Source organism: Hyperoodon ampullatus, assembly GCF_949752795.1.
Source record: "Hyperoodon ampullatus genome assembly, chromosome: 10".
Classification (NCBI taxonomy): Eukaryota; Metazoa; Chordata; class Mammalia; order Artiodactyla; family Ziphiidae; genus Hyperoodon; species Hyperoodon ampullatus.
In genome coordinates, this window is record NC_136923.1 from 8,554,400 (window position 1) to 8,571,906 (window position 17,507).

Consider the following 17,507-nt stretch of genomic DNA (forward strand, 5'->3'; position numbering starts at 1 on the left):
CTCTTTCTCTCTCTCTTAGGGAAAGAGTCACTGTGTAAGTTAGTGTCTTGAAGGCTCTGAGAATTCCTTCGTCAAACATAATTGTTGGATTTTGTTTAATCCAGTAATTCCTAAATTTATTTGACCTTAAAACCTTTTTGTCCTTATAACTCATCTTGCCAAGCTAGTGTTTGTGGAGATACACTTAGGGAGACATTGAACCACCTTTCTCTTTAGTTACATCCTGGTCCTGGGGTCTGGTCACATAAAAGAATCTCTGACATTTAAAAATTTTTCTCCACAACACCCCAACAGGCCACTTCTTTAATATGGATGACAGCCCTTAACCCATTCTATGTAGATTCATATCAGAGTTGATTCAAAGAATACTCTTCCTTTTGATGTCCTCAGATTCTTAGGACCCTAAAATGCATTACTGTTTCACCAAACCATGGAAGAAAGGTAAAGTAGCATTTTCATGTTTTGGGAAACATTTATCAGGCTTCATATTTTAAAATTCATGACAGAAATTGTTGATTTCTGCTGGTGCTTTTCATTGTAAATGCCAGTGAACAGTAGAGTTTTCCATTAGAATTTCACAGTCCTAAGTTTTATCATCTATCCTTAATAAAATTTAAAAAATGTTTTAGGTACAGACTTACTGAATTATCCCTCACAGTATTCTTGTATAAACTCCTACAAAAGGTTTTTCAGCTCTCGCTACCTTCTGTGATTTTATTTAGCCATAATCTTATCAGTGTTGTAGAGTCCAATAGGCTGTCTGTCATTATAAGAAGAGCAATTTTCAGAAAAATGTAATCTGTTGAGGGTTTACAGGTCTTTCTGCAGTTATATAGTTATTTCTGGCTTTTAGACCATATTGATAGAGCATAAAAGAAATAACCTAGCCAGGGAATGGTACTGTTGGGTAATAGAGAAATGTTTGGTTGTTTTCAGTCTGTATTCAACTGTACTCTCTCCCTCTCAGTGTGGTCTCTGGACCATTTGCATTAGATTTCCACGTGGAACCTTGTTAATAGAGATTTTAGGTTTCCACTTAAAGAGCTGAGTCAGAATTGGTGGGTGGTGTGGCCGTGCGACTGAGAACTGCATTTTAAATAAGCTCTCCAGGTGGTTCTGAGATGCATTCAAGTTTGAGCAGCATGGCCTTGTGCCAGCTAGTTATATGCAAGTCTTTTGTAAAATCTTGTTTTTCTGGATAAACCTATTACTTTCAAGTTCCTATTAATTTTTACCTGAAGTTTTGATATTTCATCTAAAAATGATTGCAGTTGTAGTGACTACCTTGAATACATTTTTATTAAGCACTTTATTGCCATAGTGTTGAGCCAGGTAATGTACTTAGAGAACCAGCTATAATCAGACTAAATAGATTAAAATTCACTCTGGGTTTCCTGTTTAAATAATTGTCTCAAGTCATTGATACCCTTAGGTAGCTTGACTTCTACATATTCTATTTAAAGAAATAATGTTTCTTAATTGGTGTTTAGAGGGAGTATAAGAAAGTCATTTGATAGAGCTTTGTCATATTTAAAATTGTAGCTGAGTGCTTATCATTGTATTCGTTATGTAAATACAGTGAAGAGCCAGGTGGGGATTTTGCCAGTACACTTCTTAATGCCTTATATATTTGTTAATATAGTTAATTGAAGTTGGAGAAAAAAAAAACAGTGCTGTGTTTCTTGCTGTTGTTTTCAGTTGTGTTCTTTTGAAGATGATCCCATAAGAATACTACCTACCCATCAACTCTGAATTCTTTTTCCATTGGTGTAATGAGTTGGGTAAAGCTAACCATCCCAACAAGTCTTCTTTTATTTCATCTAGTGCTTTTGCAAAATGATTGCCTTGGGCCTAAGCGGGCATTTTTGGCTATGCATCAGAAATTTTTTTAAAGAAGCTGTATATGATGATATTCTTAAATCCATAGCCTGACCCGCGATAGCATTTGTACTCTAATCACCTGAGATAGCTGGTTTTATAGAGATTTGTGTGAAAACCATGGGCAAATTTTAGGAAAAGCATGCTTTAAATAGGTGAAGAAGTGAATAAGTTCACATAAGTATGACCCTAATTTCTCATAGCATTTAGTCCACAAGCCTTCTGTATGAGTGCCAGGTCTGCATCTTTAGGCCAGGCCTCTCTCTGAGACCTAAACTAACTTTGTCTAAGTTTTGGCTGCCACCTAGGCCCCTCTATCTGAATGTCCCACTGCCACTTTAGATGCATTACTGTCAGAAAAATACTGTCAACTTTATTTGTAAATTTAATCCTCCTTCTCTTTCCTGTTTTTGTCTTAATGGTTCTGCTATTCTCCCAGTCGCCTTCATATTGAGTCAGAAGGAAAACTACTGTTTTACATGAAAAGCATTGGATAATTCACAGTAAACCTCAGTGATCTCTTTTCTCCCTTTTCAGCTCTGTTCACAAGAGGAAACCACTGCCCAAAACTGTATATAACTTGCTCTCAGATAGAGATTTAAAGAAAAAGCTAAAACAGCATGGATTATCTGTTCAAGGAAATAAACAACAGCTCATTAAAAGGCACCAAGAATTTGTACACATGTACAATGCCCAGTGTGATGCTTTGCATCCTAAATCAGGTAAAGTAATTAAACAATGAGTTGTGTTTATCCTCTGGATAAAGCAGTTTTGTGTGGCTTAGTGGTTATAAATCACAGAAAAAATTTTTAATACATTTTTGATAATAGGTAAGGTACGCAAATGTACTCCTTCCGAAGGTACCTAGAGTGTCCTGTGATAAGCCAGCCTTTCTCTCAGCCTGCCTCTCCGTCCCCCTTCCCTTCTCAGAGACAACCACTGCCGCCAGCTTCTCATGAATATGAAGGTTGATCTAGAGAGCGTGGCCTATAATCCTAGTTTTGCAACTTTATGACTGGGTGACTATGGGCAAATTACTTATTATATCTGACCTCGGTTTTCTCACCCATAAAGTAAGAGTTATAATACTACCTACTTCATAGTGTTTTTGAGCAGAATAAATGATAAAATGCATGTAAAGTCCTAGCATAGTACCTTAGCAAGTAGTCAGCATTGAATAAATGTTACCATTAGATTATTAAGGTTGTTATACACAAAAATATATCCTTGATCATTATTGTTATAAAAATGTTAATTTGACATACATACTGCTTAATAGTTTGTTTTTTCCATTTAACCACACACAAATCTTGGAGTTATTTCAGTTATTAGCATATGGATGGAATTGCCTAATTAAAAAAAACTAAAGTATAATATGCAAATAGGAACTTACACAAATTGTAAATATATTGTTTGGTGAATTATCACAAAGCAAAGGGAAAGTGCCTTTGAAACCACTACTCAGATCACTACCAGCATCACAGAAGCCCCCTCCCAATCACTACTACCTTCATTCTCACAGATGACCACCTTCTTGACTTCTCAAACCATATATTCATTTTGCCTATTTTTGCCTATATTTTATCTTTATATAAGTGGAATAATAAGTAGCTTATGCATTCTTCTCAGTCTGATTTCATTTTTTTCCAACATTATGTTTATAAGATTTATCCATATTTTTGTGTACAGTTGTGATTTTTAAAAATTTTTGTTGCTGTAGCATATTCTATTATATAAATATGTTACACTGTCCATTCGGTGGCTGATGGACATTTGGATTTTTCCACTCTTTGGCTTTTAAGAATAATGCTGCTATGAGTAACCTTTTGCAGGTCTCTTGGTGCTCGTAGGCACACATGTTTGGGGGATACGTATACCTATGCCCCAAATTATGTTTTTGCAGATGTTCAGCTTTCATGGATACAGGCAGAAACTCAGTGCCAATGTATGCTCTCATCAGGAGGGTATGAGATTCCAGTTTTTCTACATCCTTAACAACATCAATATTGTCAATTTTCCGTTTGGGCCATTCTGGTGGGTCCACAGTAGTATCTCATTATGGTTTTAATTTTTATTTCCCTAATGGCTTGTAGTGTTCAGCATATTTTTATATTGTTATTGGCCATCTGGATATTCTCTTTGGTGAAATACCCATTTAAGTCTTGTGCCCTATTTTTCTGTGCTGTGGGTCTGTTGTTTCCTGATTTACTTGTGGGGGTATGTGAATTTTTCTGGATACACATCTTGCTGGGTGTATATATGTTTCTCCTTTAATTTCATCTTTTCCCTCTCTTAATGTCTTCATTTGAGAGGTAGAAGTTTTAAATTTTATATCCAATTCGTTGCATTTTCCCATTGGTTAGTACTTTTTTGTCTTTGCCTACCGCAAGATCATGTTTTCTTCTAAGAGCATTATTCTTTTTGCTTCTACCTTTCAATCTACAGTTTATCTGGAATTGATTTTAGCATACATTGCGAGGTAAGGGGCGAGATTCTTTTGTTGTTTCCATATGGATAGCTGATTGATGTCGCACCATTTATTGAAAAACCATCCTTTACACATTGAATTGTTGGTACAGCTTGGTTGAGAATCAGCTAACCGTATATGTGTGGGTCTGGACATTGTTTTGTTCCATTGGGTCATTTATTTATCCTTGTGCCAGTAGTGTACTGTCTTAGTTACTTTATGAGTAATTTGTAATAGATCTTGCTGTCTGGTAATGTAGTTCCTCCAGCTTTGTTGTTTATTGAGATTGTCTATTTATAGGTGAATGGGTATACAAATCGTGGTACAGCCATACAGTGGAACACTGCTTAGCATTAAAAATGAACTACTGGGCTTCCCTGGTGGTGCAGTGGTTGGGGGTCCGCCTGCCGATGCAGGGGACACGGGTTCGTGCCCCGGTCCGGGAGGGTCCCACATGCCGTGGAGCGGCTGGGCCCGTGGGCCATGGCTGCTGGGCCTGCGCGTCCGGAGCCTGTGCTCCACAATGGGAGAGGCCGCGGCAGTGAGAGGCCCGCATACTGCAAAAAAAAACCCAAAAAACAAAAAATGAACTACTGATAACTGCAACAACATGGATAAATCTCAAAAGCATTGTGCTAAGTGAAAGAAGCCAGATACAAAAGACAACACACTATAATTTTAAAACTCCATTTATTTAGCATTTTAGAAAAGGCAAAACTATAGGGACATAGAAGAGATCAGTATGTCCCAGGGCCTCAGGGTAAGGGGGAGGGAATTTACTGCAGTGGGGCAGAAGAATTTCTGGGGGTGAAGGAAATGTTCTAGATTTTGGCTGAAATGATGACTAAATGACTATTAATAGGCAACTGGGCTTGTCTCCAATTTTTGGCTATTCTGGATAAAGCTACTATAAACATGGTCTTATAGATTTTTATGTAGCCATGTGCTTTCATTTCTCTGGTATTTTCCTTTTCATTCAGTTAAAATATTTTCTAATTTTTATTGTGATCTCTTCTTTTACCCATGGGTTATTTGGAAGTGTTTTCAATTTCCAAATATTTGAATATTTCCCAGATATATATTTTTTTAATCATTTCTAATTTGATTCCATTAAAGCAGTTCTGTATGATTTCAGACCTTTTACATTTATTGAGACTTGTTTTATAACTCAACATTAGGTCTTCCTTGGTGAGTGTTCCTTAAGCACTTGAAAATTTTGGGTTTTTTTGTTCAATGATCTGTAGTGTTAGTTATGTAAAGTTGCTAGGTAGTATGTTCAAGTATTCTACATCCTTACTTATGCTATGTTTACTGATTCTATCAGTACTGAGAGGATTATTGAAATCTCCAAGGGTATTTGTGGATTTTTTATTTTTCCTTTTAGTATGCTCTGTTTTCTTTACATTTTGAATCTCAGTAATGAGGTGTATGTACATTTAGTATTGTTATGTCTTCTTGATGAATTAACCTATTCATTATTATGACATATTTGTTTTAGTCTCTGGTAATATTCCATAAATAATAATCTTATTTCACTTTTTTCTTTAAACATACTGTGTCATTTTATTTAAACTGTGTTTTTTGGTGAGCAGTATGTGGTTTGGATTTGCTTTTTAAACTTAATTTGACAAGATATACCATTAAATTGTAGAATTTAAAACTTTTTCATTTAATCTATTTAGTTGGATTTAAGTCTACCATCTTGCTCTTTATTTTCTCTTTGTCCTGTCCATTCTTTGTTTTTTTCTTTCTTTTCTTGCTTTCTTTTAGATTATTTTTTAGTTCACTATTCTATCTCCATTGTTGGCTTATTAGCTGTACCTCTGTTTAATTTCTTTTAGCAATTGTTCTAGAGTTTACCACGTGCATCTTAAACTTATCACAGTCTACCTTCAGATATTATTGTATTACGTGTTTAACATAAGGACCTTACCCTTTCCATCCTTGGTTTTATTGTCATAGATTTTTCTTCTATGTGTTATAAACCTCATGATACTTTGTTACCATTTTTGCTTTAAACTGTCAATTTTCCTTGAAAGAAATTTTAAAAATTGAAAAGGAAAGTCTTTATGTGCCTACACATTCACCATTTATAGTATTCCTTATTTCTTTGCTTAGATCCAGATTTCCATCTGATGTCATTTTCTTTTGGTCTGAAAATCTTCATTTAATGTTTCTTGTAGTGCACATATGTTGAGACAAGTTCTTTCCACTTTTATTTGTCTGAAAAAGTCTTAGCTTTGCATTCTTTAAAAAAAACTTTGTTTGGAAATAATTTTGCACTTATAGGAAGGTTGAAACATTATCATAAAGAACACATATGGGGCTTCCCTGGTGGCGCAGTGGTTGAGAGTCCGCCTGCCGATGCAGGGGACGCGGGTTTGTGCCCCGGTCCGGGAAGATCCCACATGCCACGGAGCGGCTGGGCCCGTGAGCCATGGCCGCTGAGCCTGCGTGTCCGGAGCCTGTGCTCCGCAACGGGAGAGGCCACAACAGTGAGAGGCCCGCGTAGTGCAAAAAAAAAAAGAGTTTGCTACCAAGAATGCTACATTTAATATTAAAATACAGATATAAATAAAATTTAATAAATTAATTAAAAAAAAAAAAGAACACATATGTACCCTTTACACAGATTCACCTGTTAACATTTTGCCCCATTTGCTTTATGAATTATTGTTTCTCTCTCTTTATTAATGCATATGTGTTTGTGTATGTGTACATCTTTATATACACATTTTTTTCTTAAACCATCTGAGAATAAGGCGTATAATCTTGTCTCCTAAATACTTCATTGTGTATTTCCTAAGAAAAGAGATATTCTCTTTTATTGCTGCAGTACAGTTATCAACTTTAGTAAATTCATCTTTGTTAAATAGTTCTTTAATCTATCATCTCTATTCCAGTTTCAGCAGTTGACCCCGTAATGGCCTTTATGGATTTTTTTTCCCCCTCCAGTACATGATCCAGTTTTGGATCACATTATTAAATTTAGTTGTAATATCCTCTCAGTCTCTTTCAGTCTGGAACAATTCCTCAGCCTTTCTTTGTCTTCTATGACATTGACATTGGCATTTTAAAAGAATACAGTCTTTGTTGTTGTTGGGTTTTTTCCCCAAATAGAATGTTCCTCATTTTGGCTTTGTCCTATGTTTCCTTATAATTATGTTCAGGTTGTGCATTTGTGGCCAGAATACTATATGAGTGATGTTTTGTCCTTCTCAGAATATCACATCTAGAGGTATTTGACATCTTTGTGCCCTTCATTTGTGATGGCAGGTTTGATCACCTTGTCGATTTCTTCACTGTGTAGTTAGTTTCCTCATTACTCCTAGTAAGAAATCTGTAGAGAGACACTTTTATACCATCTAAATATTCTAAACCTCATTAAAATCTCACGCCTGTATTTAGCATTCTTTGGTAATTTTTACCTGAACTAGTCTTTTCTGTGTAGTTGCACAATGTTGATTTTCTAATTTTAGCCTTCCTTCCACATTTGCCAGTTGACACCTGCCATGGTTCTGAAAACAGGAGCCTTGCTTTCTTGTATTTAATTTGTCTATTATCAATATGGATTCACAGATTTATAGCTTATTTCCATCCTTAACCATTTTGGTGTTTATGTTTCTAGATTTGGCCAGCGGGAGCTTCTCCATGCTGATCCTTGGTCCTCATGCCATACTTCCATTATTATCATTATTATTTTTTTACCATTTCCTTATTTCTAGCATAACAAGGTAGTGATTCCCTGTCCCAGCCCTGGAATCAGACATTTCCCTGAGAAGCTTTGGCTCTTTTGAGGGGAAAACAAGATAAGACTACCAGCTATGCTCATTGCTACCTGGTACCTTTGCTTCTAGACTCTTTCAGCAGATGGAGCTCAGGAATATATACACACATATACATATGCATACATGGATATGTGTATACATACACATGCATGTATGCCTGTATACTACATGTATATGTATGCATGTAAATCCACTTATACATATTAGAAATCATGAGAACATACCAATACCTTTACTTTCAATCCAGCCCCACAGAGGTCTTCTTTACCTTTCTGTATTTCAGATTTGTATTTCCCTTTTTCGACAGGGAGAATCTTCCCTCTCAGTAGCATCAGCACGTTTACTAATTTGTTCAGTTCTGTAATATATCTAAAATCGTGTCAGAATTGCTTCATCTGTACTACTACACCTCTCTGCAACCAGAGAAAGAATTCCAGATTTTTTTTTAGTTCTCTCTACCCAGTCTTCCCTCTCCCCTCCCCCCTCACCTGCATTAAGGGTACATAGTCATTTACTGTGTTCATAAGTTATTTTTTCCCTTTATTGTGGTTATGTTATTTGAAATAATACAGTGACAGTTCATTTGTTTCACTTTGTTTCCAGTTAAAAAAGATAAGTTTATTTATTTATTTGTTTTTATTTTTGGCTGTGTTGGGTTTTCGTTGCTGCGTGCGGGCTTTCTCTAGTTGTGGTGAGTGGGGGCTACTCTTCATTACAGTGCACGGGCTTCTCATTGCAGTGGCTTCTCTTGTTGCAGAGCATGGGCTCTAGGCGCATGGGCTTCAGTAGTTGTGGCTCGTGGGCTCAGTAGTTGTGGCTCGTGGGCTCTAGAGCACAGGCTCAGTAATTGCGGCACATGGGCTTAGTTGCTCTGTGGCATGTGAGATCTTCCTGGGCCAGGGCTCGAATCCATGTCCCCTGCATTGGCAGGCAGATTCTTAACCACTGTGCCACCAGGGAAGCCCTTTGTTTCCAGTTTTTATTGTTGTTATTTAGTTTCCTCTTCTAAGTATGAGAAATTAATAACAGATATATCATTTAAACTGCTTTAAAGAGATATACAGTTGACCCTTGAACAACATGGGTTTGAACTGCAGATTATATGCAGAGTTTTTTCAGTAAATATAGTACCTGTGTTTTAATTTTACAGGTCTTTAAATTAACTAAGTGTGGGGAGAAGTTTGTGTGGCAGGCTGGGAGCATCAGCAGGGTTTAGCTGGAGTAGGTCCGATATTGTCAGAAAGGTTTCTGATCTCTCCCTTTCACTGACCTTTGCTTAAAATAGGTTTTTCTTGGGACTTTTTTTTTTCTTTCTTCTGTGAGTGTTGGTGGTTCTGGATTGCAGGCTGAGTCTGGGATATTGTGAAGATAAAAAGAAAACCCGGGAAACCTACCACAGTGTTGTTCCTCAAATTCTGAGGTCCTTAGCCAGTCCATTTTCCTCCTTCCACTTTTCAGAATTCTCTTAACCTTGTCTGTTATATCCAGGGTTTGTAGTTATACTTTGCAGGTAAGATTATGAGAAATGAGAAGAGACATGAATCTAGGCCGTCTTGTTTGGAAACAGAAGTTCTTGTTCTTGTATGTATTTTTGATTTCTGTTTTAGGTGCAAACACATTAGGATTGTTAAGTCTTCTTGGTGACTTGACCCCTTTCTGTAATTTCCCTCTTTGTCCCTGATAACATTCATTGCTCTGGAGTCTCTCGCGCCTCATATTAATACAGCTATTTCAGATTTCTTTTCATTGGTACTTACAGGATACATCGCTTTCCATTCTTTGTTTTGAACCTATTTTGAATCTATGCCTTTTACTTAAAATGGGTTCTTTGTTGACAGTATATTGTTTGGTTTTTCTTTTTTAATCCAGTCTGCATTCTCTGGCTCTTATTAGTGCCTTTAGACCATTTACATTTGATGTAGTTGGCTTTCGACTTAACATCTTGCTAGTTGTTTTGTTTGTTCCATCTGCTTTTTGTTCCTTCTATCCTTTTTTTTTAAAATATCTTGGATTAATTGAGTATTTTAAAAATTATATTTCATTTCTACTATTGACTTATCATTGTACCTCTTTTTCAAAATTTTAGTGTTTGCCTTAGGGTTTACAGTGTACACCTTTATTTAGTCACAGTCTACCTTCAGATAATAAACTGCTTTGCTTATAGTATAAGAACCTTATACAACAGTTTACTCCCAGTCCCTAATTCTTTGTGCTGTTGTTGTCATGCTGTTAACACAATGCATTGCTATTGTTTTTCCTTTAAACAGACAATTATCTTTTATAGTAGTTAAAAATAAGAAAAGTAGGGCCTCCCTGGTGGCGCAGTGGTTGAGAGTCCGCCTGCCGATGCAGGGGATACGGGTTCGTGCCCCGGTCTGGGAGGATCCCATATGCCGCGGAGCGGCTGGGCCCGTGAGCCATGGCTGCTGAGCCTGCGCATCCGGAGCCTGTGCTCCGCAACGGGAGAGGCCACAACAGTGAGAGGCCCGCGTACCACAAAAAAAAAAAAAAAAAAAAAAAAAAAAAAAAAAAAAAAAAAAAAATAAGAAAAGTATATTTCATATTTACCTTCATTTTTACCATTTCTAACACTTTGTTTCTTCTTACAGAGATGAATTTCTGGTTTTGAATTTCTTTTGCTTGAAGAAATTCCTTTAACACTTTTTTTGGTACAGATCTGCTAATAATATATTCTGTCAGTTTTTGTTTGTCTCAGAAAGTCTTCATTTCTCTTTCACTTTTGAAAAATATTGCCCTTGATATAGAATTCTGGGTTGGTAGGTTTTTTCCCCAACACTTTAAATTCTTCATTGTTGTCTTCTGGATTGAATAGTTTTTGATGAGCAATATGATGTAATATATGACTTTTATGGGTGTGGTATACCCCTTTTTCTCACTGGCTTCAAGATTTTCTTTGTGTGTCTATGTGTAGGTATATTGTTGCATTTTTGTTTTGTTATGTTTTTTGTTATTTATTCTGCTTGATATTCTTTGAGCTTCTTGCATTTGTGGTTTGACATCTTTCATTATATTTAGTAAATTCTGGCCATTAGGTTTTCAAATATTTTCTCTCCCTTTTTTCTTCTTCTGGCATTTCTATTACGTGTGTGTTAGGGCTTTTGATATTGTCTCACAGCTCTTAGTTGCTCTATTCTGTTTTTTTTTTTGTGGTTTTTTCCCCCCTTTTTCTCTGTTTCTATTTGGGTAATACCATCAATCCCATTTTTAAGTTCACCTATTCTTTCCTTAGCTGGGTCAAGTTATCTCTGCTAATGTTTTTTTATTTCTAACATTTCTGTTTATTCTTCTTGATGATTTCATCTCTCTCCTGAATTGCCCCATCTGTTCCTGCATGTTGTTCATCTTTTCCACTAGATGTTTTAGCATATTAATCGTAGTTATTTTAAATTCCATGTCTGGTAGTTGTAACATCTGGGCAACTGATATCTGAGTTTGGTTTTGTTATTGTTGTTTGTTTGCTTGCTTGTTCATATATCTTGTAAATTTTGGTTGAAAACCAGACTTAATATGTGAGACTCTAAATGCTGAAGTAAATAGTATGAATGACTAAAAAATGGACTTGTCTTCTCTTCTGCTAGGACTTCACTGTGTGTGGTTGATTGGTTTGGATTTTGTTATTGCTGTGGTTGTCCTCGTTTGACCACCACTTTCATATTCCTTGTGCTTTTTAGGTCGGTGCCTGAGCTACCAGAAGTTTGTTTGTTTGTTTTTAAAATGTACCTGTATCACTCGCACTTAGGTTTTCCCTGTGAACCTGTGCCTTAAGGAGTCTTTCCATGCTCACTTCTCTCCCAGTGGCTGATTACAGTTACCTGTCACTTGGAGTGTCCTGGCTCTGTGGTAGGGAACATGAGGTTGTTCTCTGTTATTCTAGCTTAGCCTCCGTCTTAGGCAGGCCCTTGATTCTGGGTCTCACAGGTGGGTCTCTCTCAGTGATCCTGTGCCTCCCCAAGTGGCAAGGGTCCTCTAGTGGTCTGGGCCCAGGGTAGTTTCCTGACCCTTCTGCCGGAGTAGAGGGTTTTGTTTGTTTACTTTTTCTCCATTTACCTGTGCTCTGGCGACTTCAGTTTTGCTGAGCTTCCCTCAGTGGCTTAATGCTTTTGTTTCCTAGGGTTAAAAATCTGATGGGGCTTTTCATGTCCTTCCTGCACTGGGGGCTGTTCTTTCCCAAGCCTGTATCCTGAGGGATACTTTTTCTAATTTCTCATCCTTCCCCCAGTAGTTCTTGAGAGTATCCAGTAAGGTCTATAGAAAACCTTGGAATAGGTGTGAGTCCCCTTGTGTCTAATATTCCCAAGATTTTTATATTTTCATGCTGGTTCACCCTTGGCCTTTTGCAATTCATCAAAAAGTTTATCTGAGGGACTTTCCTGGCGGTCCAGTGGTTAAGACTATGTGCTTCCACTGCAGGGAGCACAGGTTCGATCCCTGGTCTGGGAACTAAGATCTCGCATGCCTTGCTGTGCGGCCAAAAAAAAAAAAAAGTTTATCTGAAATCTTCTTACTCAGCGATAGGATAATCCTTATTTTCTTATGTCAACCAGTACTCGTGACCCCTCTCTTCTCTAAGGCACCTGACTTTCCTTAGATTCTAGGCTAGTTGGTTTCCCTGTGACCCTGTTGGATTCGAGTAAAGTTACAGTTTTATAGGTTATCCAGCCTTTTCTCATTGTTAGGGTGAGAATGACACTATATCCAGCTCTTTACATCACAAACAGAATCAGAAGTCTCCCTGAAAGATTTAAGCCCCTAAATTGCATCTAATCCTAGTACAGTTTCCTTAATACCTTAGAAGAGAGTATGCCAGATGTTCTCTAACTTGAGTGATACTTGGGTTAGTGGATTGGGTAGAAAGCAAGTGGTCCCTTTGCTTTCCTGTTATACCATGATTCACAGAGGGAGAGATTGTTTACATTGTTTCTACTGCTCTTATGATATTAGGGAGGCAAGAGGTACCTCTCCGTGCTTGAAAAACAAACTTTGAAATGAGGTAATTGCATTCTTAAATGATCCTCTCGAGGGCTGTCAGTTTTGTAAAAAACTTTTTAATAGAGATTATTTATAAGTTCTATAGAATTTAAATTCTTACGGTGAAGAATATGGTGATTTCCCCTATTTACCTGTTACCTGACTCAAACAGTTGTCAACTCATGCCTAATTGCGTGTTGTCTGTCATTTACATCCCTTCCCCCCATGGATTATTTTGAGGCAAATTCTAGATATAGTATCTTTTTATGTATAAATGTGTGTAAGGGATTGTAGTTTTTTTCCCCTATACTATATGTGTATTTTAGTCTTAATATGTTGGCCTAGTAGGCAGAAGGATAGCATTGGCGAATTTCATGCTATTTGCATTCAAAGGTATTTATATATGAGATGGAGTGTATTTCAGATCTCTTTGATGTATGTGATTGGTAAATACACCTACTGACAAAAATTCTGGAGTCAAGGCCATCTACCCTCTAGTATTCGTAGACCTTTGTCTTTCCTTGAAAAGTAGACTGTTGTAACATTTTGTACATTGGAGTTTCATTGGATATCCCCTAAGAGTAGAATTCACACTAACATTAATTTTCATATTCCATTGGGACTCTTGTTTATACCTGTATCCTCAAAGGAAAGAGCAAAATGACTTTGCTGTACTCTTCCAGTTATATTTTAAACTGAAATTGCATGTGTAAAAGTTAAGTGTTTTAACTCTGTGGTTTTTTTTTTAAACCCTTTTATTTTGAAATGACTTTAGACTTACAGAAAAATTGCAAAGACAGGACAGGGAGTTCATGTATACCCATCGTCCAACTTCAGTGTTAAGAGTTTATATAACCAGGGTACATTGAGCAACACCATGTAATTAATATTGGCTATATGCCCTTATTTTAACAGCTGCTGAAATAGTTCAAGAAATTGAAAATATGGAGAAGACTAGGATGCGTCTTGAAGCTAGTAAACTCAACGAAAGCGTACGTTGATGGTCTTTTTCAGTATCTTGGTAGAAATGAAGGAAGGAAAAGTCGAATACCCTACAAATTAAAGCAAACCAGTGTTAAATCTGTTCAGTGGGAAATATACTAGAACACATTTCCATTTAATGTATTATGATTTACTTGCAGCTCATTTTAGCATTTTTATCATATTTAGCAGTCTTCTGGCACAAGATCAATCCAAAGTAGAGTTGATTGATGAATTACAGTTTTATGGAAAAAAGCATGTGCCCGTACATCAGGTAACCTTGGTATTGGTCCTTTTTCTGGTGGTTGCATTTAATAAGCTGTTTAACATTTAACCTCTGTGGCCCTTAAGATCTTCATCTGTAAAACTCAGGGGTTTAAACTATATAATCTCTAAGATCCCCTTTTAGCTCTGGCATTCTGCAATTCTATGGTTATACTGATGGTGAAATTAAGTAATTTTAAGAGTTGATGAGGATTGAGCATCTATTGAGCTTACTGAGGAAATCAGAGACCTAAATTTCTTCACTATTGCCTTCCTATAGCTTGATGGTCCAAAACTTGAGGAAAGGATACCAAAGAAGAAAATAGCCATTGTGTCCTTTGACACAGGAGGAAGTGTTTTGGGCTCTCCCAAGTAAACTTTTTTTCTAGACCATCGATAATGTGTTTGTAAGGAAAGCAACAACCTTAGGGAAGTAAGTTTATAATCAGATAGTAGAAAAAAATGAGATTTTCATTGACTTTGCGATTACCTGTGTGCTAACTATAAGATGGAGACTATAATGAATCGTGTAAGTACATTTCAAATCTTTTAAGTCTAAAATTTTAAAAAGTGAATTAGAAATTTAACACATGAAGTCTTGTATTATTGCATTTTCTCTGTATACCTTTGTGATAGACTTGGACAGGTTAGGCTGGAAAAGGTAGAAGACAAACAAGAAGATCTGCCTTGTTAATGATCTGCTAAATGTCTCTTCAGTCTTGTAGTTTTATGTTACCTATTGTAGTAATGAATGTGGAAAATTAAATATTGAAAGTAGGAAACTTAATTGATTGTTGTCTTAATACTTCATAAATTCTAATGGAATCAGTATTACATTTTCTACTGATGAAAAAAATAATGAGTAAAATGTATGTTAATTACAATATTCAAGAGAAGTAAACAGGAGTTAATCTTCCTAAGTCTATATAAAACAGAGATGAGAGATTATTTTCCTCTATTTTAAACATCCACATTTGAGATTTTAAAGTTTATAGTACTAATTTCTATTTTTTATCATTTTTGGTAATTTTTAATTAAGAATTTTTGGATTTTTTAGATAATGGTTTTTACAAAGGACCAAACAGAAAAGGAAATAGATGAAATTCACAGTAACTATCGTAAGTTATGTTTTCTTTATTTACAAAGAACTTGGGTTACAGTTTTTCATCTTAAGTATTTTTATATTAATGTTTAACACAAACTTTCTTGTTAATATTACTTAAGAGACTGAATTTTGGTTGAGTGTTTACTCAAGACAGTGACCTTTTTTTGTTACCATGTGTGTGCTCTTTGATTTGTGACTAACATTCTACTTTGAGCTTATCACTAAGCACTTTGCAAATATTAATTAGTTGCTCTCAAAGCATCTCTGTGAGAAGAAAATGGGATTAAAATGGAAACATTGCTGACTTGCCATCCTGTCCTCAGGCCAGTGACAGTATTTATGTAAAGAATTTCAGCACTCTGCAGCTTGCATATTTATGCTGAAGATAGTTTTCATTTTATTCATTATTACCAGCTTCCCAACTTTATCGCTTCATTTTCCTTAAATGACCTTTATATGTATCTTTCCCAGTGCTAGCACGTTACTGTTTTGTCAATTAGATAGCTGCTTTTTCTTTGGCTGGTTGGTTGGTTTTTAGTTTAAATTTAAATTTAAGTGCCTGGCAAACAGTAGATAGTTAATATTTGCTGAATGAATATTTCACACATGATATGCCTTAGCTGTGCCAAAAGAATTGTGTTTTCTTTTTTCACTTCTTAAGCTTTGAAGGGGCAGATACAGCTGTGATCTGTGTGGGGAGGAAAGAGGAAGTACACAGGCACTAGATGCAGTTGTGATGGCCCGAGCCTTCTCGGAGTGGGGAAAGGAGGCTGGAGGATTCACGGACCGGAGGCTGAACCACAAGAGTTACAGCGCTGGTGCTCTAAAGATAGACAGATGTGATCGATCCTCTTTGATCAACCTTTGGGAAGCCAAAGTAATTTTTCTTGATACAGGAGCTAGAGAATATCAGACGATCACTGAAGTGGCACAACTAAGGCCTGTAACAATAAGGAAACCAGAAAATGTGCATGGAACAAAAATAATTTAAATCACTAAAGGATGGTATCTAACAATTATGCTACACTAAAGAAAACGTGGGTTAGATATAGGCAAGAAAATATACAAATATCTATTGCCCACCATTTAAATATCTTTAAAAACTTTAATTTTACTAAATAGGTCAACATGTTAAATTAATTCACTTAGCTCTAAAATAAACCTCAGTATATACTTTTTTTTTTTTAAACCTTTTGGGCACTTCCTAAAGCTCAAGCGCTTATTATTAGCATTATAGTCTAGTTACAGTTTGATTTAGTATCAGGATCTAAATATACCATTGATGGTTCTTCTGTTTTTTAAACATTTTTTTTAATGTTTTAATGTACATGGGTTTTTAATTTTTTTAATTTACTTTTTGGCTGTGTGGGGTCTTTGTTGCTGTGCGCGGGCTTTCTGTAGTTGCGGAGAGCAGGAGCTACTCTTCGTTGCGGTGCACGGCCTTCTCATTTTGGTGGCTTCTCTTGTTGTAGAGCACAGGCTGTAGGCACGTGGGCTTCAGAAGTTGTGGTGCACGGGCTCAGTAGTTGTGGCTCGCAGGCTCTAGAGTGCAGGCTCAGTAGTTGTGGTGCACGGGCTTAGTTGCTCCATGGCTTGTGGGATCTTCCCGGACCAGGGCTCGAACCCGTGTCGCCTGCATTGGCAGGCGGATTCTCAACCACTGCGCCACCAGGGAAGCCCATGTATGTGGTTTTTAATCACATTTCTCTAAGGCTTATTAAAAACTCTGCCTCTCGCCACCTCCTTGTCTCCATCTTCATTTCCTAGAATTAACAACTGTCACACCTTTTGGCTTTTGTTTTAGTAATTATCTTCTTGTTTATAAAAGATTATTCCTTCTGCTATTTCTTGAAGTGTTTCAGTTTTCCATGTTAACAATTGATTGAAGCCCTAATTTGAAAAATGAAAATTTAGCTCTTTTGTACATCCTGACTCTTACCTTCTCCTCCCTCCCAATTTCTGAATATTGTCATAATTTTTTATAAGGTCAGTATTAGTTAGAGACGTTGTATACAGTTTGAACCAGGCAACATAC

The 17,507-nt window shown here is 36.5% G+C and overlaps 1 protein-coding gene across 1 annotated transcript in view; it reads left to right on the forward strand.

Annotated features, from left to right (window-relative positions):
* The window catches only part of RAD18 (RAD18 E3 ubiquitin protein ligase), a gene marked incomplete at both ends in the record, with an annotated part of 107,705 nt that overhangs the window by 40,519 nt on the left and 49,679 nt on the right, over window positions 1-17,507 (forward strand). Inside the window, 3 exons of the mRNA XM_079713932.1 lie at window positions 2,416-2,600; window positions 14,038-14,114; window positions 15,425-15,485. Of these exons, the coding sequence (XP_079570058.1) occupies window positions 2,416-2,600; window positions 14,038-14,114; window positions 15,425-15,485 (323 nt within the window). The remainder of the gene's footprint in view (window positions 1-2,415; window positions 2,601-14,037; window positions 14,115-15,424; window positions 15,486-17,507) is intronic.